At 38.2% G+C, this 25,274-nt stretch overlaps 1 protein-coding gene across 2 annotated transcripts in view; it reads right to left on the reverse strand.

Moving 5' to 3' along the window:
• Positions 1 to 220: 220 nt before the first annotated feature.
• Positions 221 to 25,274, reverse strand: part of rnf111 (ring finger protein 111) — a 42,408-nt gene continuing 17,354 nt past the window's right edge. Inside the window, exons 5-16 of one of the 2 annotated variants that reach the window (XM_041786195.1) lie at positions 16,082 to 16,236; positions 14,699 to 14,893; positions 12,238 to 12,632; positions 11,381 to 11,633; positions 8,956 to 9,319; positions 8,745 to 8,870; positions 8,479 to 8,596; positions 6,204 to 6,284; positions 5,495 to 5,590; positions 5,124 to 5,210; positions 4,580 to 4,683; positions 221 to 1,764 (exon numbers count right to left, since the gene is read on the reverse strand). In XM_041786195.1, the coding sequence (XP_041642129.1) occupies positions 1,647 to 1,764; positions 4,580 to 4,683; positions 5,124 to 5,210; positions 5,495 to 5,590; positions 6,204 to 6,284; positions 8,479 to 8,596; positions 8,745 to 8,870; positions 8,956 to 9,319; positions 11,381 to 11,633; positions 12,238 to 12,632; positions 14,699 to 14,893; positions 16,082 to 16,236 (2,092 nt within the window). In that variant the 3' untranslated portion in view covers positions 221 to 1,646. The remainder of the gene's footprint in view (positions 1,765 to 4,579; positions 4,684 to 5,123; positions 5,211 to 5,494; positions 5,591 to 6,203; positions 6,285 to 8,478; positions 8,597 to 8,744; positions 8,871 to 8,955; positions 9,320 to 11,380; positions 11,634 to 12,237; positions 12,633 to 14,698; positions 14,894 to 16,081; positions 16,237 to 25,274) is intronic. The other variant, XM_041786205.1, reaches the window with a different exon arrangement.

The raw sequence follows: 25,274 nt of genomic DNA on the forward strand, positions 1-25,274 counted from the left end.
ATTACATGAAAACACCTTCCACGAACCCAGAATTTATATGGGTCTATAAACAAATGTTGTTCCTCATAACCAGTGTTATTGTACTTAAAATGAGAAGGATATGATAAAAACATTTCACTATTTTACTCAAGCTCCAAATGTTAATGGATTTTACTTGCTAATAGAGTAGTATTAAAGATTCCCGAACATCTGTTTCAATAACAACACCATGAAAAGACTCAATCAAGAGTTATCCAAGTTTATTAATATTATTTTTTAAAACTAATATAAATCCCACAGAATATGATCCTGGTGCCTTTAAGTCAATGAATGCATGGATACCTGCTTTAAGTACTGCATTTCAACACTCCATTCAAAATATTTTTCATCCTTTTTTAATGCTTATCAGAGTGGAAATACATGGCCTCAGTGCACTCTCATATTCACTACTCCTCTCCTACCTTTTCTCTCTTGTGCAAGTCTATGCGAGTGAGTTAGTCAACATTATTAGTGTTTTTTTTCTCTCACAGCAGCGAAAGTGGACGCTGTTGCTCGACTACAGAGAGACAAAAGGGAGGGTGGATAAAAATGGTTTGAAGTGTGTGAACAAACAGTAAATATTTACCCCAAATTGAGTTGTGTATTTCCCTCTGAATAATCACACACACACAGGAAATTAAAAGTAAATGCCACTGCCTGGATCATAAAAGAAAATAATATCCCAGGTTACATGCTCATGAGGAATTTCTCACACACATGTAGACCTGAGATCATCTTACAGGAACCAGTTCAACCATCAAAGGCTCGTCTTAAACAGAACAGATTCACAGCAGATCCAACAATCGCTCAGTTTAGAAAGAACGGTCGAGAGAAAGATGAGACATTCTTTATCTTGTTCTCTAAAATACATCAGATGGTGGTGGTGGTGATGATGGTGTTTCTAGTCAAATGAAGGTGCTGGAGGGAGGGAGGTGTTATCGTAGCAAAGCATGTGCATATTCTGGGAGTGAGGTGAACATTGGAGATTTTATTTCCACTCTAGAAAATACTGGGTGTGCACTAATACAGCAGCTGATCTGTTAACATATTTCCCTAGTTAGGAATGTTTTGATTTACTTAAAAAACATCTTTCACTAACAATCCACATCTTCTAAACATAAACTAATCAATACAATGATTGGTAAAATGAATCCTGCAATGTTTGTTTTTTAAACTGGAGGCTGACATTCTATTCTAGTAAAGCAAGGCATTAGGTTTACAGAAATGCATCTTTACTAGAGCAGCTATCCTCACCTGCAAGTTGTTAGGCTGTGATGAGCCCACGTTATATGTGCAAAGAAATGCATTGCAAGGAGACATGCAGAGAAACGAAACAAAAATGACACTTGAGGAAACAATCGAAAGCTACATAAAAGCTTTATAAATACAATAAAATCTTAAACCCTTAATGGAGAATTCTAGCTGTTGTAGTAATATGTGATAGCTGGCACTCTAGGCTCGATGCTTTTTTGTCAGATTTTTTTTTCTTTTTTAATTTTCTCATAGTAGAGCTGCGCAGGTAATTCATGCCATCTTTGGTTGACTGCAGTACTGAAGAGAAAAATTAAAATGATCTCAAAATAAATTCTTTCAACAAAACAGGTGTTAGAAAAAAAATAAAAACAGCATCAACTCTCAGCAGACAACTGCGCTTCAATGTCCACTCTGCAGATGGGGCACTTCTTATTGGTTAGGAGCCACTGATCCACACACAGCTGGTGGAAGAGGTGCATACATGGGAGACGTCTGGTGGGAGACACAAGAGGAGAAGGAACGGCAAATATTACAACAGTGTTTTGAGAAGTTTCATGTCAAAAAATATAATTAGACTTTGTTTTATCAGCAAGCATATGTCACACCTCCCTCTCATGATCAGAAGCTTTTCCCCTGTAGTCTGGCAGAGCTAATTTCTGTTACCGACCAGAAATGTTAACCAGAAACAGTTAAAAGCCATAACACAACACTGGTTGTAATGCTCCTTCAACACCAATACCATTCACATACAAAAACCCCAACAAATTTAAGACTTTTTAAGACCTGAATTGAGAAAAATAAATACAATGTTCACAGCAAAAATTAAAGGCATGTGGGATTTCTTGGTACACTGGACCAGGACTTAAATTCTGATATATTGCAGTGTTTACCAAATGTAAACTGGTATAGGCCAAAGACAGTTTCTGTTCATAAATTCCTAAATTTGATGATTTTATGCGCAATTTATGCCTCTATTTTACCAATAAACCATTAAGTGATACTTAGATTTTTAGTCGGTATGCTTAGCTGTTTCTAAACTGTTTAACTTTTAAAAAGGAGAATAATGTTTTTAGGAAGAACTACAAAAAAAGGGTGTTTTGTAAAAAAAAAAAAATTAGGGGGGCAACTTGGTAACCCAGAGGTCAGAGAACTGGACAAGTGTTTCACAACAGTACAAAGCATATATAATTGTATTTCTATTTTTAGCATTTAATACTTATGGATATTTATGAAACAATATAAGAAAGAAATTAAGTTAATGCATCAAAAATGATGATAAATCAAATAAATTTAGCTTTAAAAAATAAAAAATTGGATAAAGACCTATATTTGTGCTTCTAAAATTCAACACCTCTCACAAGTAAAAAGAAGACTATTCAAAAATTCTTATGTTCTTAAATTTTAAAGTCCAATTTAAGACTTTTTAAGGATCTTCAGGAACCCTGTAAATACTCAGTGCATCAAATACACCTCTGACAGTCTTCGCAGATAAATTCACTACTGTTTTAATTTGAAGCAACAGCTAAAAATGCGAAGCTCACCTGTTTTTAAAGGTTAATGAACCTTAAATACAATACTAGAATTTTTGCCAGTTACTCATGATCTACTACCTTAAAAGTGACAAAGGGGCTCAGGTTTAAGTGCCAAAAAAAATTGCAGGTTAAAGTAAAAGTGTAATGCTGCTGCTGGTCTTTTAAGCAGAGTGTACACTACACGATTTTCTGCAGATTCAGACACAAATTTGAGCAGCACAACTCACTTGGAAGTTGAGATGAGTATCATAAGCTGGTAACACTACCAACACACCCCGGAGTAATGTCTCTGCTCTGCTTGTGTTTTCCCACCAAGGACAGTCACATTTACTGATGCATCTACTTTACTGTCTCTGACACAACACCAGTTTATGAATTGGGTTTAAACCTTTTTCATAAAGAAGTTACATCCGTTTCCTTTTCTTATGCCATGTTCTACTGGACAGCTTTTATACCCCTGCCAACTTTCAACACACGTTTTCTCAAGTCCCAAGTATCTAATCAATCATCATTTAGGCACCAGCAGCATTTCACAAGTTTTGCTTTAGCATTGGTACCAGAAAAACCCTAAAGTGAAGTGTACAAGGGGATGCAATAGCTGACCATTGCCCAACCAGCTTCTACTGACTGGTTGGATGGATTCCTGGCATGTTTGATATTTTGATTGTTGGTCTGAGCTCACTAGCACAGTGAGAACAAAACCATGAGCAGAATCCTCAACTTTAGGGCACTTTTTCTTTCTCATAAATCGCTATGGAAACAGCAGGAACACCTTTTTGATGTTCCTTCCCTAAAATAAAGGGAATAAATGAGCAGAAAAAATACCTACATACTGACATGCAATATTTATTATTATGAAGCTTCTAGTTGTGTTTAATTGTGATGTTGTGTGTGTGAGAGAGAGACGGTGAAGGCAGTTTTGTCACTGTGGCTATTTGAAACAATGACTTCAGCCTCCACATGTGAGAATTCTTAAAGGAAACTCAGCTGACATTTGTTTCCGCCCATCTTGACATCACTTGTACAGTGTGATGACTCAGATCGTGCACGACCATAGGACTGTGCTGTGTGAGCTCTTAAATTAATGTGTAATGGTATAACAGAGTTGGCTTGAAATCGCTCAGTGTACACCTGGCTTTAGAATGAATAAAACAAACAATATCCTCATTCATATCTAAGTATACATATCCATCATAGTGATCTTTTTATAAAATTTAGATAAGAATGTTTCTTTGAGCTTTGATGTTTATTCATACTCTGCATAAAATTCCCAAACTTTTACTCTTTAAATAAGAAGAAAAGACAGTACAGGTGAAGCTAGATGACTGCTAGAAAAGTAGAAGTGTGGCAAACTTATTTACATTTTATAATAAAGGAATAATAAAGGGTTCCTCAGCAAATCTTAACTAGAGCTTTACAAAAGCATGGGCTTGTGTTGCGAAATTATTTACAAATGTGCTTACTTAAAAACAAAAATGAAACAGTACACTATTCATTTCACCAAATACCAACAGAGGGCAGAAAATCCTGTTCAAGAAAAAAAAAACCTGAACAAGTGCCAAAGGCTGCTCCACGACGCTGGTAATTTTAAGGCACTCTGGGGTTTTTCCTTCTGATTAGTATACCTTTGGGTTTTTAAAAAGGAAAATTCTCAAGAGAGTTAAGGGAACATCCACACCTGCCAACCCACATGTCTGACACACTGCTAAAAGCATAATTGAGGGTTCAAAACTGTGAGCAGGAAACAGCAGAATCACCCAAGGGGGAGCATTTACCTGACGTCCTCCCCCTCCTCCAGTATTGACAGACAGATGGTGCATTTTTCCTCTGTGTCTTCATCAGCGCCTTCATCTCCGTCCTGCTTACCATGCAGCTTTCTCTGTTAGGAGAAACATTTGGAAACATGATGTTTGATCAGTGAAGCTTCCTCAGCAGACTCAAAGCATATGGTTAATAATCCTATAAATGCACTGTCTGTTAAACACATTAAACTGCTCAACACTGTGTTAACACTACAAATAAATCAGCATTTGTATAACAAATAATAATAACATTGTCTGAAAGTTAACTAGAAAATAAAACAGACTAAAGCATTAGATTCTTTTGGGGACAGAGAGAATGGTCATTTTGTCCTGAAAACAGAAAGACTTTCTATCTGTTGTCTCTTTGCTTAAAACAAAAACAAAATAAAAATATCACAAATATCCAAATCAAACTTATTCTAAGCCGAATCCCCTGGCCCCCCAAGAATAAATCTAACATCTACTGTACATGTGAGCAGAGACATGTTTCCAAATTGATTTGTTTATTATTTCTCACCGATTCTGGGGTTGCGTGCATATTTTTCCCAATAGATGCCCAAGCTTCAGGGGTTAACTGTTGGTCAATGTCTCTCTCCAACACCTTCTGTATTGGGTGGCAGGGTGTTAGATTGCTTATTTAGATACATTTGGAAAGCTCTAAGGAAAAATTTTCCCCAACAATGTCGTCACAACTGCAACCTCTAGTCAAACACACTACAGGATTTAACTAAATGTTGGCAACACATCAGACGTTTGAAATGAGCACAAAAGACCACTGCGCACTCTGTCCCAGATTTAACTGTAACAGACATGCACTACTTTTAACAGCATTTATCAAAGCTAATGTACAATATATTCAAAGCTGCACACACACTCATAAGTCCTCACCTTCTTGTACTTGTGTGGATAAGTGCACCTCTCTATGGTTCCCTGAGAGGCTCCTCGGTTCACAGTCCCCAATCGTTCCTCTAAATGCAGCAGGTCCTGAATGAAAGCAGAACAAACACATGGCCAACAGTGAGAATGACCGACACATGTTGACAGGAAATGGGCCGCAGACTTGTAATGATGGTTTCTATGTGGTGCTAAAGCTGGGCTTTTCACACAACATCCCCCATCAGCACTTTGACTGAGTGAGTTTGACTTGTTTATAAAGAGTCAATGATCATGTAAGACTTATATCTGCCCTGGGCAAAGACTTTGTCAGAGGTGTCCAAGATGTGAAAGCTCTGCCTGATGTAGCTCAATCAATATTAACTGCAAAATGTGATGGTTACAGGCTGCTTTTAGCAAAAGCTTACTTGGAAAACCTAGTTCAATATCTGTTGATGAGAGCTCCAGGGAACAAAAACATTATGGGACTGATCTGCTATGCACACTGAGCAACATCTGCCTCAAGACTAAAAACAATGCAAACAAATTTCACCAACAAAGAAAACTACGTTTTTTTCCCCTTCATGAGCATTTCTGCTTTTGCAACAAATCCTGAGTTTTAATTTTTCTGCTGTTTGTGAGATGATAATACCATGTCCTTTCTTCTGTCAGAAAACATGGTGAAGAGTCAACCTGCAGAAGTTTACAGTGATCTTATCCTCACCTCATAGGTTCTTCCAAAGCCAGTCATTCTAGATGAGATGTACCGAATGTGCGGGTAGGTCACTTCAGATATGCCAGTGTGCTAAGAGAGCCAAAGAAAACATGGAAACATTATATTAATACAGTACACATACATTATACTTGATACATAATGCATTACAAACACACATCATACTTTGGGAACACATTTTCAGATATACAAGCTTCCCCTTGTTCTACCTTGATTCTTTCAATGCTGAGTTCCTCTAATCTTAGTCACTGCATGTCTCTTATACATGAATGCAACAAATCTCAAGAATTCTAAAATAATTCATGAAACTTCGTGAGCTTCTGGTCATTAGTTAATTATGCCAGCTGTAATTGTCTGAGTTGTCTGACTCGTATCAAATTAATATGGTGTTTTTGTTAGCTGTCAGTTGATTATTTCCATATCTAGTACACAAAAACAAATCTTTTATTCATTTAAAGTCATGTTTTGGCCTTCTTATGAATTTAAGTGCCATATTCAAGCTCATGTACAGATGAGGACAAAATTACAAGTCCCTGTAAAATTCCACTTTTAAAAAGTATTTCTAAACTGCTGTTAAACAGAGCAAGGGATTTTAACACAGCTTTTCCAAACATCCTAGTTCTATTTTAGATGCTTACATTATGTTGTTTTGCACACAGAGGGCTCTTCACCGGGAGCAACGTATGTTATGGGTCATTGCCATGTTAGAAGAAAAAGCAATGACTCAGGCCCAGTTTTGCTGCTGACTGCTTGAGGTTTTCTTTTAAAACTGTCACATATCGTTCTTCATGATTCCTTCCACCTTTACAAGATTCCCAGTTCCAGACACACTAATGCATCCCTAAAGCATGACTTAGACATAGACAGACTTTATTTGTCATTCACATTTACACCAAACAGTGCACTTCTGAATGAAATTTTGTTGTTTGGCTTCAGATAGTGCAGAGATAAAACAGCAGCAATGTACATAATAAATAAGAAATCCAAAAATAAAAATATGGCAAAATATGGGTAATACTCCCACCACCATGTTTCACTGTGGGGACGGTGTTCTTTGGGTTATACGTTTCTCCCCTCTTTCTCCAAACATAAGCAACGTCTCTATGGCCAAAGAGCTCTAGTTTGGACATGCTTCCAGTATGGATAATCTTTCTCCAGGCTGTCCTTAGCATACTTCAGTTTGACTTGGAGGTGTCACTTCTGCAGAAGGGGAGTTTTTCACTAGTGTCTTGGCTGTTGTTCTGGGGTCTTACACACATCTCTCATTAGTTTTCTTTCCAGTCTTTGCAATCTTTCTCTTCCTACCTCTGTCAGGCTTGGTCTGGACTGTGTGGCTCTCTTTGAATTTCATGATTATACTTCTCACTCCAGTTCCTGACACTTAGAAATGCTGTGATAACTTTGTATATCCTTCTACTGATTTATAAGCATCAACAATTATTTTTCTCGAGTCTAAACTGATTTCTTTTTCCATGATGCTTTCTCAAGTGACAGTCAGCTGCAAGATTGAGAAAAAAACTGTTTTTGTATGGACCTAAAAGACAACCAAATGTTGAAGCTGTAAAACACAACACCATTTTGTATTATTTTTACTGTGACCCACTCTACGTTTATAACGCCTTGTTTTCCTGAAATGTTGTCACATTCCTAATCTTAAAATTTTCCGCTATTTACTGCCAGTCCAACTGGCAGCTGAATTCAGATGTAGCAAGATCTTTTTGTTTAAAAAAAAAAAAAAAAAAAAAAAAAGGGTGGGTCTAATTGCATTAGGTCATCTATGTAACAAATTAAAAATAGTTTACTGTAACAAGACTGTTTAAAAATTCACTTACGTATTCTTTGGTTCTACTTCTTAACCCTTCTTTCTGATTATGCATGTTATTAAAAAAAGACATGGACAAAATATTTGGAAAATAGCAACCTGACTTTGATCAATGCTACAGAGGAGTACAGACAGCTAAAACACTAAATGTTTGAATATTTGAGGGTGGCCAAGAAAAAAAGAAGCAATAACATCAGGAAGCTGTCGACCGTGTTTGTGCAGGATCGGTCTCAAGGCTTGTGGATTTGTTGAGAGTGCACTTGAAATGCTTGATGAGATCTATTAATTGCTAATGCATTATTCATGTGGTCCACCAACCCATCCTTGAAATAACTGAAGTTCTAAATAAGGGGCCAACACCATTAATCTCAGCCAGACTTTATATAAAAGTGATTCTTTCTCATTTATGCTAATGTATGCATGTGTGCTGAGGGCTGCTCTCACCATGAAGGGGATGGGGAAGTGGTGCAGTCTGGGGGGAGGGTGGTAGTGGGGCAGGTGGGAGTGCAGGTGACCTGAAGGGAACGGTGCCACGGTCACTCCCGCCTCGATGCCAAGCTCCCTGTTAACAAACGAAAACCAATCCATCAGTAATCAATATAGTAAAGTTTCAAACTTCAGAAACACATGAAAATGTGTTATGTTTGATCAGCTGACGTTAAACTGTGGTTAAATTAAAACGTAAAAAGATGTCTGCCTCTCATACTGACCATGCTGTCCTCTGCTCAGGCTGGCGAGGGTGGGAAGACATAGTTTGAGGCACATGAATGTGGTGTCCATGGCCATAGTTGGGGTGCATTCTGTGAGGGTGTGGAGGCGGACGCTCATGTGCTCGTCTAAAAATGACAATAACAGGGCCTTTAAACATTGATTCAAGTACTCATGGTGAGAAAAAAACATTTGTGTGAGGGCAGTACTCACGTTGGGTGCTGCATCATCCTGCGCCTCTGGACCTCCATTCTCTGCAGCATCTCATGTTGATGGAGCCTCTGCACCGAGGCCCCCAGCGCAGGTATATGGTGAGGCAGGGTCTGGGGGTCCGCAGGCAGGTGCTGGGCCAGCGGGGCACTTGAACTGGAGAGGTGGTGGGTAGACAGGGGAGGGGGAGGAGCAGGGGGTACAGCATGGCTCGAAGGGTGGGATGACAGTGGTGGATGGAAGGTGACGGTGTGAGGGATGACATAATCGCCCTGCGGAGGGGGTTGAGGTGTAAGCTGGGGGTTCCCGTGGGAGTGAGGGCAGGCGGAGGAGGGCTGATGATGCAGTGAGCGGGCTAGAGGGCCATCTGAATGAGAGGACAGAAAATAGAAAAATAAAGTTAACTACATCCACCCAATCATGGCTGCAAATACTTGTTTTATATACGACAGTTAGTGAGATAAAAAAAAAACAATGCCTAACAATTCTTTACATCAGTACTTTGTGACTTTCCAGTCTTTTTGTAGCTCTTAGCTTATATGAAGGCATAAATATTACAACAAATGGCTTAAAAACATGTAAATACCTATTTCATAAGAAAAACAAGATGCAAAAGAGCGTATATGAATAGAATATCAATTAAGCAACAGTTTCCGTATTTACCATGGTAGAGAGAAACGTCAGTTGGTGCAACGACACGGCTCAATGATGTGTTTTGAATCTCTTTTTCTTTTTTGTATTAAACTGAGCTATAATTAAGTTACATCAGACTTTGGCTTCACAGATAATAAATGATAATGGGATTTTCTACCTTATATCATTAACACCAAGCTATTTGTTAATTTAAATATAGAAAGGAGGCAGATTTACACATTAAGGGACCAAATTTCCCACCTTATGCACTGGTTTAAATGTGTGTAAAAAGCAAAATCAATTGTGTGTTATCAGCACACAATCATCTTGACTCTTCATTTAAGAGATGATGCTTCTGTTACATTTTGTTTTCACTGAAAATATCTCATCATCACTGATACGGTTTTGGCAAAGACAAATGAATACATGAATAAATATTCATCATGTGTTTTACTTTTAGTGAAGACTTCCTTCCTTCTTGTGCAAACAGCAGTAAATGAGGAGGTGAGCGTAGGCACCGGCTTTAACTAGCTTTCTTACTGCAACCCCAACAGGGAGCCTCGTCATGCAGCTTAACTCTCCGTACTGAACTATTCTGAGTAAAAATGAGCAATTAACTATTCCTGCTTGGTACGATTCCCACAGCACTTGGCACATTAACCACCAGGCTTGGTTTAATTACTATTAACATTGGGTTTTAGGAATGCAGCCTTCTGCCAATTTTCATGAAGTACTGTGGCACTGGAAATGAGAAAAGTAAAAGTCTGCACTAGCTGACACTTGAAGTGAACTGAAATAAAATTGCTTCATGCAACTGCACTGTAAATACAGTGTACTATGTTTGGGAGGGTAAAAAAATATTAGAAAATCATGATTTCTATGTTTTACATTACTGTACCCTCTAATTGTGCAGTGCAATCATAGTTATACAATCCATGCACATGTAGATTTAGAGCTTTTTTTCCATCTGTCATAGACAGAAATGAGAGTCACATATTAGATTTCCTACTTAACTCTCTACCTTACATGTAAGGCTGTCCCGGAGGACAATCTTATTCGGTCTGCTGAAGAACTACAACTTGGGAGAAGATTTATTTTCCAGCAAGATAATTACCAAAGCATACAGCAAAAGCTACAAAGAAATGTTTTAAATACAACAAGGTGAATGTGACTGAAGCCAAAGCAAATACTAAATACTGAACTTAGCCTTCATATTTTTATTTGCTTGAGATTACTTTGTAGAAATCCATCACTTTGACATTAAAAAAGTTTTTTGTTAAAAAAGGTGTATCATATTGACCATGATTGATTTTTAAAAACAATGAAAGGGTAGTACATCCAAGGGGATGGATACTTTTAATTGGCAAGATGTAGTGTGGTGGTCACCCCATAAAATTAACATCATGGTGTATGCTCATGGTATGCAAGCTTCAGTACAGGTTTGTTTATTTTTATTTCATTTGCTAGTTTAACACCAGAGTCTGCTGTCAATCAAACACAAACACAGACACACCCCTAGAGGAGGCTGAGAGGAAAAAGAACATTTCTGACATCTACTGAAAGAATGTTTTGATGAAGAAAACATCATTTTTTTCTACAAAAATATAACTAAATATACCTGTACTTTTAGTTTTGAATTGTATTTTCTGTCTTCAGATTCCTATAGCAGGCAAAAGTATAAGCTATGGGGTCCAGAACCACATACAGTGTAAACAAATCAGATTTTAGATATCAGAGGAAACAAAGCAGTGGTAAACGTCTGGTTTCCTGTCCTTCATGAAGGCAGTGTACTCACAGGAGGGATGCATGTAATGTCTGCAAGGCTGGGGTTGTGTTTGTGGTTGGGGCTGAGCCACCATGGATGAGCTGAACGAGTCCACCACAGCTGGCTGGCTGGGCCCTGGGGTGGCCTGGGAAACGTAAGCAGGAGGCCGTGACGTGGAGCCTGGGCAGCATGGGTCAAAGGCCGAGGTGCTGCCATGGAAACTGGCCCCGCTGTTTCCACCAGAGCGAACACTGCTGTTGCTCAGGTCCACTGGCAGAGTTTGCTGTGGGAGGAAGGCGGAGTTGTTATAGAAAGAAGAGGGGCAAACTTCTTCTCCAGAATACTAAATGAGTCTTCTTTAGAAAGCCTTTTTCTCAGGTTTAAAATAAAGGCATATAAAAGTTATGGTTATGGCTTATGAATTTGTCTCTGAGCTGTTCTGCAGATTTTGTTTTGAGTGAAAGAAAGATATACAAGAGGAAGAAGACTGTTTGTGTTCTTTTCAAAACAGAGAACTCATCTTATAAAGAGACTCGTGTTTGACACTGACATTCATTAATAATAGAGAAGTAAAGTAACACAATGAATAGTTAATATTGCACAAAGCAGAGGAGCATAGCATGGTTTAAAATAATAGCAAAACCTCTACTTAACCAATACCTTCCATACAACATAAATTAGCTCCTTTGATAATTCAATAACCTGCTTCTCTAACCTTTAGGTCACAACAGTGCTTAAAATAAACAGATCAGTTGCATAAGGGTGCAGACTTTCTTCATTCAGGTACCAGGTTTAGGGGGCATTCTTAGATGACAAATATGGCAGCAGTAATTTAAAATTTTCCTGACAGCTAAACCAGATTGGTACTGAAAGCAGCACTAGCATACCTGGTCATGGTAGTGGGGTGTGTTGCTGCTACTGTTGTTGTTCGTGCTGCTGCTGACGACAGCGCAGGGCGCAGGCAGAGCACTAGGTCGCTCCACGGGGCAGCTTGGCTCTTGGAAGGGCAGGGTACCAGGGGGCTGCGGTGCTGGATGATGGACATGGTGGATGAAGTGATGAGCACTGCTGTGGCTATGGCTGTGAGCATGGCTGTGCTGTGCGCCGCTGGTCTGCTGAGAGGACGACGCCTGCAAGCAGCTCGAATGGGGGTGGCTGAGGGACAGGTGACCAGGAGAGGGGCCTCCACACGGCGAGTGCTGCTGACAGCAGGAGGGCAGTCTGGGCATGGCCGTGCCTGCGTTGTCTCCACTTGTTCCTGACAAACCCGGTCTGCTGTCATCTGAAGGAAATGGGAATGAGAAAAATCAAGGTCAAAAAAGGTAAATAAAACTGACACAGAGTTATTCTTTTTAATGCATCAATAATATATGTGATACCAGCAGGTGACAGTAAGTAATCTAAAAAACAAGGTGACTCCAGGCAAAAAAAAAAGGCTAAATCAGTGCTTTCCAAATCATCTAACGTATAGAACCGGTGTTATGGGTTAACTTGTGTTAGATTTAATGATGACATTCTGTCTACAGAGACATTAATGCTACTTGGTCAGAGTTTGCTGGGCCACAGTGTACATTTATTAAGATAAATATTAGAAAAGAAAATGTAAGACACTTTGCAGATGCCTGACCAACACAAACTAAACTGTAATGGCTAATTGATTGTACTTTGTGACCCAGCAATTCTCTTTCTGATTAATGTTAATCAATCCAAAGCGAAGCATTTGCATTGAAATTCCCCATATTTCAAAAATAAATAAAAGGAATATATGAGTTTCAATTACTGATTGTACATAGGTTTTGTTGGGCCGCAGAAGAATTCAGGGTCTCAAATAGGGTCGTAGCTAACTGATGTTTGAGAAAGGTTGGTCTAAATTATAACATTATAAGAACAAAAAACACCGTAAATGGATCTAAAGGGATATTTCAGTGTTTTTAAAATTGGGTTGTATGAGGTACTAGGTAGGAGTAATTGTATTAGCCACAAGGGATTTCAGTCTGCATTGCCCTTTAAAGGAGAGAGCACTGAGGGCATTGGCAAGAAAGCTTGGCTACACAGCGGATGGGTAAAGTTGCTCCAGGTAATTAAGTCAATTTTAGGTCAAAACATGCCAAAAAATCAGTGCTGGCTTACAATAAATGTAAACTATACAGAAAAATACTGAAGCGTTTAATTTTTCCTCCATAAGCCTCTGTGTTTGGTCCTATTTTGGGAAATAAGCTTCGTGTTCTTCTGCAACACTGCGTCGTTATCCCCTGACCAGCTGTTTGGGTCACAGAGCTGTAGCAGGGTCAAGTACCGGTTACTGGAGCCTACACTGACAATTTTTAAATTCACTCACTCACTGGAAAGTTTTCACATTAAAGGCGTTCCTTGATTTTTAAAATCTCATCAGTAGATGATGTTAAACATCTTACAATATCAATCAGTTACTGAAATATGCCTTTAATCCTGATATATTAGGCAATTTATCAAAAGTAACAATGCTATAGAAACATTTTTATGGTTTATTTGAATTTATATAACTCAAAGTTTCTGGGAGGTGGTTTTTGACTGATGAAACTTATGATCCGTTGTAGGCCAAATGTGTGCTTTTGGAGATTTATCCAAACTATTTCATCAAGAGAGCGACTTTGCATCAATTAGACGTTTGTCTGTTGGAAACAGGAAGAAAACTCCAAGGCACTCTCTTTTAGCATTAAAATGCCTTTATTCTCACGGCATGGTCATGTGTAGACCTTAAAAGCACACTACGAGTTTCGACATCAAGCCTTCATCAGGAAGTTTTGTTTGACTTTGTTTGAGTTTTCTTCCTGTTTTCAACTTTATGAATCCCTTCCCAAAGAGCACCTCAAACAAACTTTTATTGAGTCCTAGAAGCACTCCTTCCTATGTTTTTAGATGTTTGTCTGTATTGAGAGATCAGTTGCTATAAGATGGAAAATATAAACAAACTCAGTGTTTATGTATTAAGAACTTGCCGAAATTTGCTTAGAGGAAAAATGTAAACACTTTGACTAAAATGTGTGTCTGGAAAGCTCTGTGAAATTTTTGAACCAAAATGATGGTAAGGGTAAATTAAAATTCAACAATATTTAGTTTATTAGTTTATTTTGCAGGGGATATATATAGCACAGCTTTTGGGCTATAAAACTAATTTAAAACAGTGCTACTTTGGCAGGAAAATGAACTCAATATAAATGCTCAACTTTCCTATTCGTATGATTTTATATAGTATTTTTTTGCCAGACATTTTTAATCACTGAATACCTCTATATAAGTACTGCTTCAAACAAACTAAAATAAAGTGGTGTGCAGCAGATGATTTCAGGATGGTATATTTCATCGTACCTTCTGTGGCTGTTCGAGAAGAGCCACTCTGCCGCTGCGAGTGCATACTTTCAGGTATGGAGCCTGGGCAGCTAGAGGAAGGGCCTGGGGCGTCATTAAGCTCTGAGGTAGAGGCATGATGGGAAGACGATGATGAGGATGACCTGACTGTTTGAGGGTGAATGCTGCCAGAGGTTGTTGGCACAACTGAGAGATCTGTGGAGAGAAACAAAGTCAGGGAATCAATAAGGAAAGAACTGATGATCAGAAGGAAAGGCACAGGTATTGCTTCAACAGAGTGGTGCAGTAAAAAGGGAAACAAAGAGCTTCAAAAGCTTTAAATATTTTTCAATCTTCTCCTGCAGAGGGATGTTTTTGCTGTAATTGGGTCCAACTGCATGCATTGTGTTTCTGAAATCAATCTCATTGTGAATTAAATTCCGTTTACTCAATGGTACTCATTTCATGTGTGCACTGATGATTTTTACTATTCACTTGTCAACTTTAAATGTACCTCAAACCAACGTGTAAATTTTTCTGGAGGATATGGACTAAAGTGTGTACAACAGCATGTCTGTGCCTGTCTGCTAAAGCTCAGCAGCAAAAGAGAGGAGCAGACCTTGTTAATATTCTCACATTGTGAAATCCATCTGCTTTTCATATTCACAAATTAACATCCCTGTCTTTCTTTGCAGAAATGCAAATGGTCTAACACACAGTCCTGGACCAGTATGCTATCTGTGATTGGCTAAAAAGTGAGGAATATGGGCTAAAGTCACACAAATAAAACTAGCAACAACTAAATACTAGTTGATTTGAAGATTAGTGAATAATTAAATGACGTGCTGATGCTTTTCAATATGTAAAACGACTACTTTAGGATTAATAACTCAAGCAGAGTAAAAACCTGTTTTATTCTACAAGCTTCTTTTTGATGAAAAATGTCCATAGTTACCAGGACATAGAGTATTATTCAAACATAACTGAATTACCAAGATTTAATTAACAGACTTGGCCTGTTGATTTCATTTCTAACTCTGCATCTTCTTCATTATGAATCTACTCCACTCATCGTAGCCATAAAGAAAGATCCATGTTAACTTTTGTGACAAATACGAAGCTACTGATGACAAAAATTTTGATTTATACACCCAACTTTGCATAAATGACAGTGTATATCTGGACCTGATATCAATCATAACCAAAAAATGAGTCACTAGTGGCTAATATAAAACATCTAACAATGAAAAATCTGTGAAAAAAAAAAGAAATTAATTCCCTGATTTAGATATCAAGGATAGATAACAGGAAGGAAAGAACTGTGTAAAACAGCTGCATAGCTATCCTTTACACAAACACAGTAAAAAAGAACTCAAGTGAAATTTTCATCAAGTTAATTCTCACCATCTTCATCAACTGTGAGGTCCACCACCTCCCCTGCGCTCTGACGCAGCGGCTGGATGACGGTGGAGAGCCTGTGACGTCCTCGTGGCTCCTGGAGACGATTCTGGGAGCAACTACTAGCCCAGATCCTTCCAAGACCCCCCACTGAGCGTGACCTGTTGACAAAGAGGAAAGAAAAAAAATTATTACAACCTACTTGAGCAAAGATCGGTTGTCTTACCAAGAAATTCCAACAGCTCAGTGAAGCATTTTCTTTGCCAAAGCCAGACTCTGTTTCTCATTTCCAGGACAGCTGCTGGTTTGATAAAAGGCAGGTGGTTGAAAGGTAGCTTGACAAAGATTTTAGATTTCGTTTTACTTCCTCATGTTCACACTTTTTATTTGTTAAGCCATTTGCTCAACAAATAGAACAAGAAGAAAAAGCACTGAAGTAACTACTCAGAAAATCTTTGACCATTCTTGCTTTGTTACTTACTATAAATCCAGGGTACAAGCTTTGACATACAAACCTAGGACTCAACCTTTGCTAAATTTTATATGTTTTTATACGTTTATACGTTAGTTTTGATAAATATCCACAGAATTAAAAGGTTTTAGCATCTCTGTTTAAAAACAACAGATCTGTGGTGCATAGGATGATTCTCTAATTTTCATAAAGACCTGAAATTTAATTCCATTCTTTCATTTCAATTATCTGACATTAAAATGCGATACATCACATTTTATTATTTTTCTCCATAAGTATAAGTACTTTTTAATTTTGAGATCAAATAGTTTCTTAGAAAATGATATTTTTCTTTTGAGAAATTATATTGAATACATACATACATTATTGATTTTCAATTGTATTGTGAGCTTCTGTTACCAGTTTTCTGAGCAAAAAAGTTGATTGATATCGGACGATTTGTTTGCTTAGCCTAATGAAATGTACATAACCTCAGTGAACAAAAGATAATGGCATATCCATGAAAATGTTTCAATAACTGAGAACAGGACATGTTTTAGGCATCTACAGAGCTTAAAAATGAATGAAAGCATAGAATGATTACTCTCTATTATCTTTATAAGAATTCATAATTTTATAATTTAATCATAAAATCTTGACAATAAATCAGCTGAGATTACAGTCCTAATAATGGACATACAGCAGTAACCTGAGACCACAAACCAAGACAATTCTATTTTGCATTTGTGTTGGATGCAAAGCAAAGCTTTAAAAACATGAAAAGCTTGCAGTTTGATTTCAGCAGTTAACTTCAGCTCATCAGGCAGGCCCTTGTTGTGCTGTAACATGCATGGGCCCTCAATAACCTGCATTATCCTGGCTACTAGTATATGTGTTCTCTCAAGAGATCTGTGATCATGAGCATCCAACCACTGCATGTAAATCCTCATCATTTCTACCCATCTTCCTTTTTCCTGCCTTCAACCTGTACTCATTTTTCTTTTTTAATTTTCTCTCTCAAAGGCTCCTGTTGCTCTCAGAGACTACAGCGAGAGGCTGGGGAATAGCTGCATTTCTCCCCACAGTGCCGTAAAGCCACGTGATCAGTGGGAGGAGGGATGAGCCTGAGGGACAAGGGGCTAGAGACCTTACAGGAGTGCCGTAAAGCTGGATGCCATGGAGCTTTGTGGCTGGGGGATTTCACTGCTGCTCCCTGGGAGTATTTAAAAATGCACAGGAGCAGTGGGAGAGGTCTGTATAGTGACTGCTAAAACTAGAGCCATGTTGACACAATAAAAGCATTAGCGATAGAGCTTTTGGTTTGTCAGACTACATTACTGACACAGATAGATATATATATGGGTACAGGAGAAATATAGAGATAGCTAATCATGTACTAGATCACAGCTGAGGTAAGGGAAATAACAGAAAAAACCTCCCTATAACTCAAAATTTTTGCCCAGTCTTATTTTTATAAATATCTTCATAAACTGCATGTGAATAGAGAAAAATCCAAATTGCTGCAAATCTAAAATTGCTGTACAAAAAGGTGTGACTGAATAAAAGGACAGATATTATGATGATGTGTGGTTAAATCACTGGTTTATTCTTTGCTATTCAGCAAGCTAAATGCAGAAAAACATTCCTCAGATTACACAAATGTGCATGAATGAGGAAATGCCTTTCTGGTTGCTGTTTGTGATAAGGGGGATTCCCATTAGCTCATACTATCCTGTGAGACATGCTGCACAATGCCAGTGGAATAAAGGAGGAGACTAAATAACTTTCATACTGCAGCAACTGCTATAGCAAACATGTGCTCATATGCATGCATACAAATAGACGCACTTGTGACTTCTCATAAAGCACTAAGCAGTAATAGTGCTTAGCGGAGTGAGACACATGGTGCTTGACTTGTTTCCTAATTGGGCGGGCTCCTCAGGTCTGGGCTGACACTAGGGAGCAGGACTCACCACCAGGGAGAGGGTCCTAATTAAGTAGACCTGGGATTATTTTGTAAGTATCTGTTTACCACCAAGCTCCCTGAAGGTTGGGGGTGGTAGCCAAGAGGAAAACAGTGCATTGTAAACATGAACACTATGGGAATGGGTTTCTTGGCAAAGATGAGGCCTTGCCAAGCTAAGGTGCAATGAGATTCACACACAAGGGATAAGAAGGAGGCTGAGCACTGAGGTAACCTTGGGTAAAGTGAGGGTTATAGTGTTAAAGGGAATGACATAAGACAAGGCAGGAATAGCACTTTGTAAGAGTAGAAAACAATTTGATCATCACCAAAATTAACAGGGAATGAAGCTACAAGTTCATACTCAGAGTAAGGATACAGTGATGTCATTTTCTAACTCTGGACCACCATAAGACAAATGGCTGATATGAGAACTGATCTGAAGTCTACAAGTGTATCACAAATATTATTTTTGACATAGCTGTATATGCATATAAAAACTTGGGAAATATGATACTGTTTTTTTGCTGATAGCTGATATGCCAAAATTCCTATCTCATTTTACCCAATACCAATATATGCATGCATGCAAACAATTTTATTGTAAAACAAACAAGCTATCCTATGTAAAGACAGTCTGAGTCAGGAGGAGCCGAGAGAAAAGCGGAGAAGTAGGCCCCATTTTTGTCTCGTTTTGTTTAAAATGTAATTTTATTATCATTTTATGATTGTACTACAACCAGGGATGTCAAATTATTACAATTTTAATCACAATTAATCTCATAATTTCTTTGTTTAATCACATTTTATCAACTTTTTGATGAATTTTGAATCTCAACTATTTTCGATATCATTTTAGATTTCTTACAAAAGGTAATCAACTTCCTGTTTGGATACAGATTTGCTTTTAATTTTAAAGAAAATAAGGAACTTCAGCAGAATCAAAGATTAATGGTGCATTCCAGTTAATCTCAGAAAGTGGAAATTTCAGGGCAGTGCAAATATAAGGGCCTAACACGTCACTGGTCCCTATGGGGAATTACACTGCCACCCTACACTACAAAAATAAAGAATCACAGAACAGTTCATCTCGATACAGTCTGTTGTCAGTTGATGTCACTGCCTTCATTGAAAGTTAACAGCCAGCTAAATGCTGGGGTTCTGTACATTAAGAGGTAAAGTTCCCAAATCTAACAGCCACGGTGGCCTAAAAGTATCCTGACAGAGAGATTTGTGCCAGAAAACAGTCCATTTAATCCCCAACTTCTGTCACTGCCCTGGCACAGAGCCTGGCAGCTGCGCTCTGATCAGAGTTCACATTAAGGTCATGGGAAGGCTAATAGGCTCTGTGCACGGCGGCGGGGGGTGGCGTATTTCCGGTGGAAAATAAGGCCGCTTCACAACTTCCGCCCAATGATACATGCTAAGCCAAGCGGAATCTAAACTGTCCAATACTGCCTTAATTTGTCCATTTTGTTGTTTTTTTTTGTTTCAATTGTTGTTCGTGTTTATTCTATTATCATCATTTCGCATCCAAACATGCTAAAATGATGTTTCAAAAACAGGTTAAAAGCACTTCTGGACATTGTTGCTGCGTGCGGCAATGTACATCTTCAGCTAAATTTAACTCGTCATTGACAATCAGCTCAGGCAACTCATGCAAACAGCGAGTAGACTGCAACGAATTTGCCATCATACGCCTTTCTCTTCTCCTGACTGAAAGTATGGGAGTCGTCTAATGCCAAACGGGGAAGCAGTTCATGCATAGAGCCCATTGCTGGAGTGTTTGTCTATTTTTTACTTGAACCAGATACAGATGGAACTAACATTAAACCTGCTGATTAGGACTGGGCGGTATCCATCTTTTAATACCTTCATACCCTCCCTAAATTTTACCAGGGTATACGGTATTACTGCCAGTCAAAAAAAAAAAAAAAAAAAAAAATAGTACAAGCACTTGTTGGAGTGCATGCACTAGCATTGCAAGCAGAGCGCACACCTCTACAGGTGCTTCATTTAATCCTTTATCAAGATGCGTCAGCTCATAAAACAGTGTATATAGGGCAACGTTTACAGGAGCGCTGGAAGTGATTTACAGGTGAGCATTGTTCTCACATAAGTAAAAGGTTCCTGCAGGACAGAGCTGCAATCAAAGTTTCTCTCTTTTTCCTCTCCACACAGACGTGCGCTATTTCCCTCCCATCCTCCAAGAACTAATTTGAAAAATAAAAACCAACTACTATCATATAGAAGCTGGGCATGTTAAGTAATATTCAATATGTGCTTTAAAACAGATAAAGATCGGCTTTAAATACCATTCCCATGTAGCACAACAATGGCAAGCTCCGTCCTGCCACAAATTCACTTTATAGGAAGCTTATCAAACATTACAGAATATTTCAGTGCCTAAAAAAACAGCAAACATGGATTTACTTTATCTATTCCACATAAAAAGGGGTAAAAACAAGTCTGAGCATTTTCTAAGACCCCTCGATTGTTTTAATTGTGCCTGGCGTGCTGCTGTTGAAGGACGCAGAGCGTGTGGTTATTGATACGCTTCATATTTCTTTATCACATATCTACACTCAGAAAGAAACATCTAAGTACTTATAAACTTCTATCGTGTTGGATCACATTACAGCCAGCGGTACACGTTAACAGTTTGACTTTTAAAAAGTCCATATCGCAGTGCCATGCAGCCCTTGTGCCAGCGCTGTGCCAGGGCATGGCGCATGAGTTTCTATGCCCCAGAATGTGTGTTTTTATCCATATTTCACCTGTCTTTAGTCCTGGAGGAACAAAAGAAGAAGACTGGGGCTGTCTCTACAAGCACAAACAGTTTAATCCCTCATGTCTGTTAGCGTCGCAATGCTAAAGTTCAGTAAAGTATCCAATGACAGACACTTTCTTTTCCCGACAAGTCAGACACAATGAAAGCCTGCAATACTAATCATCACTGAAGACTTATTTTGAAGAGCAGCATCAGGAAATGGATCATTTTCGGCAGCAACTTCACAACAACGACGTCTCATAAACTGGAGTGAGACATAACTTCACATCACTCAGAAAATGAGATATAAGGAATGTCTGAACAGTAAATACAGGATGAGAAAATGAAACTGAGACTTTTAGCTCTGTCAGCCTGTCACAGTGCTAAAAGTATATGGATGTTATTGTTTTCCTGGAGGCTCACACAGAGAGCTGACCGGTCCAGGAGAGCAGACAAATACATTCTCCATCAAGGTTGTAGCATCTTTTTTAAAATTGAGAGGATCGGAATTTCTTACAAGTGGGCGTGGCTTCGACTCATTCAACTGACATGGCCACACCATCCTAGTGCAGAATTTACTGCCTCATTTTTCATGATTTTGAAGCTAGAGATGTTTTCCATGACTGCAATTTAGCCTTGTGGTTCATAACAGGGCGCCTGCCAAACAACAACAACAAACAAACCTAAAGTACAGATTTTTTTAAATCACTTTACAGGGACTTTAATGTAGTTTGAAAACATAGCAATACAAGTACATAACAAATGGAAGATTTATATTCAAAGTAAATGTGAGCATAAAGGGGTATTAATTCTGTAAACCACTACATTTGCTGTCTTTTGCTTTACTAAAAATTTGATGCAGTCAAGTACACTGTAATCAAATTCTGTGGAGCTGTCTTGCAATGCAAAAAAAACATTTTAAATTAATTTTTTTAGCCATCTCAAACACAAACATCCACAACTGCAATATACACAGATGTGATCAAAACTGAAATTCGAATGACCGTGTTTGCTGTATTCACATAAAGTCTAGTTATATTTTAAAAGTTATGCTACCTTCTGCTACAAAAGCTCACAGCTGATGACAGCAGATTGATCAATGCCTCTTTTATAAAATGATCGTATCAGCTACATTATCCTTCCGTATTGTAACTCACTGTGCTCTCTATAACACGCCCCACCGAGCAATGTTTAAAAACTGGAATGTTCTCCTGATGCAACACTTCAATAGTGAGCTAACTGTGGAGGAGCAAAACAAGTAAAAAAACAACAACAACTAGCAGTTCACATTAAAGATATTTGTGCTGTCACAGAGACACACTGGAAGAGCTGGTTTAGGTTTAAACTGGCTGCATTACCAAAGGTTTGGTCACAGTTTGCATCACATCACCCTAAAGTGCCACTGTTGTTTTAATCTGTACTTCAGCTCTTACATTTAGACAAACTACTGCCCTTAGATGTAACAAAATATGCCCTTAAACATCCTAGAAATCACCCGAGAACAGCAGAGAATTTACTGGATTTATGTGGGCACATGTGAGGCCTCTAGTAAACAGTTTAGTATCTTTATGTAGTGTATAATGTTCAGTTATTGTTGAAGCTGTTCAAAAATGCACGGACATTCGGGGTATAGTGTTATGCTGCTGTTGAATTCATTGCATCATTCATGGAGAGTTTCAGTAAACTGGCCTTGCCCCATTGACATTTAAATGGTGATTAAGTTAGGTGCAACAGCAAGCAGGACCCGAGTTTGAGCATGATATACAACTGCATAAAAACCTCCATATATAAACGTCCTGACAGTGTAAACAAAGCGTTCATTGCTCATTCTGTTGGCCTTTGATTCCCCGCCCTCCTGCTCCCCTGCTGCCCATCCCCCCATCAGGGAGGCTCATCCCCACATTCTCCAGCGAGCTAGGACATCTTTGAAAGTCAGGAAAACAGGCAGATTAGATGAGCCACTGCATTCCAAACTTCACTTCTGGGAACCAATGCAAGGTGTTTCACATTACATTAATACAAAGTGAGTGAAAAAGGGAAGATACTGTGTGGAACAGAGACACAGTCAGAGGTTAGCACAGAGGCAGAGGTTTATGAATTGAGCTGCATAATCGCCTGCACAAAGAATTAGGGGAGTATTGAGACAGGAAGTCCTATTATGAGAATGGGGAAATAAGATTCTCAGCGGGGTGAGAAAAGAGTGGGTTGCAGAGAATAATAGCAGGAGCTATATTCTGTAAGTATGCTGCATTCAGACTGCAAATTCATGGCAGTTCTATAAACAACAAGTTTCTGTCTTAGTTATTAGCTCTTTAAAACTTTAATCCTCCATAGTATTTCACAAAATGAAATGACTTTATTGGACCTGGTAGATAATGAACTTTAAAGTGGACGTCCCAAATCTATTTGCATCTATTTGTGTTTGGTATAATATGGCAGTGAGAAGGCACATCTTCATGGATTTTCTTAGGAAGGAACCAGCTTCTTTATTTTCCACAGACTTCTTTTGAAATGTAATTATCAGTTTTTTCAAATTGTAAGAGTTCATCATAAACATGATTTCTAAAGAGTGGGTTATTGCTATGGCACCTCTACTGTCATTTTATTCAAATTCACCATAAAATCTGGTTTATAAATTGCATATATACATATTCAGTACTTAACAAATTTATTAGACCACCACCCAAAGTAAGGTTTATGCCACAGCTGCCCTAAATTAACAGAATTGGTAATTACCAAAATCATTTTTTTATGTTTCTGCAATGGTTAATACACCAATATGTAGAAGCTCTTTAACCCAAATGATATTTTTAATGCTGAAATATAATTGTTATTGTTAACCATGAATTTTCAAATTTACTGATTTACAAAAAAAAAAAAAAAGTACAGCACATTATTATTTCTTGATTAATATGTCAAATTATAGTTATTTACTTGCATTCCTGAACAGAAAAATGAGTTTTAGTGGTTGAATGTTATGCTTGATTCAGCGAGCCAGTGAGCCAGCTCAAATTTGGGTATAAAAAGGTGAATTCAGTTTGAAATCCCTCATTCCTGTTCAAAATGGTAAAATGTGGAGAGCTCACTGAAAATGAAAGAGTCCGCATTAAAGCACTTCATGATGCTTCTCTGAGACAAATATGACAGGTGGTCTAATAAATTTGTTAAGCACTGTATATATATATATATATATATATATATATATATATATATATATATATATATATATATACTTATTTATATTCTGTGTATGGAAAAATGTCATAACGCTTTTTCTGCATGACAATCTCCTTTGCATTCAGCTAATCTATGAGATGCCGTTTCTGTGCAGCTGTGGGGCTCCTTTAGTACAATCTAAAGTTTGGACTCCAGCTAGCTACTGGTACAGTAGTTCAGCTGTCTTTTTACTAGGCCAGAGTGATATGGCCTAAATATTATATCTGGATAGTTTTCTTGCCCTTCATGGTAACAGTAGGATATTGCGGTATTATAGAATTAAAATAGAAAACACATTTACATGCCTATTCAGATGCTACAAACCCCCTTCTCCTCTTAAGACAAACCCGTGAAGGCATACTGAACTCATGTCTGAGCAAAAGATCACAGAAAATGTTCTATTAAGCGTCTCTGTGTTCAGTTCTTTGTAACTGCTCTGGTAATTTTTTATCATTGATTCAACTCAGCTTCTGCAGCAGTACTGGTGAATTTATGCAACTGCATTGATGACTTAGTTTAACGCCACAGCATTCTTGGACCCGGCATGGACTCACATTAAGCAAGTCACAAGTTTAAACACACTTTTAAAATGTTGCTTAGGCCAAATCACTGCAGTGCTGGGCTAAAAACAAACCAAGACCCAGCTTGTGTTAAAGCCTGACAAATAAGCACAGATATGCTCTGCAGAGTGAACACAGTTGCTATGTTGCGGTTATTACAGACATGAAACTTGGAGAGGAAAAACACAGGCTTAACCTGTTTATTGTATTGCATATTAACTAAAGCGGCATGAGCTGAT

This window comes from Cheilinus undulatus, linkage group 1, assembly GCF_018320785.1.
Source record: "Cheilinus undulatus linkage group 1, ASM1832078v1, whole genome shotgun sequence".
NCBI lineage: Eukaryota > Metazoa > Chordata > Actinopteri > Labriformes > Labridae > Cheilinus > Cheilinus undulatus.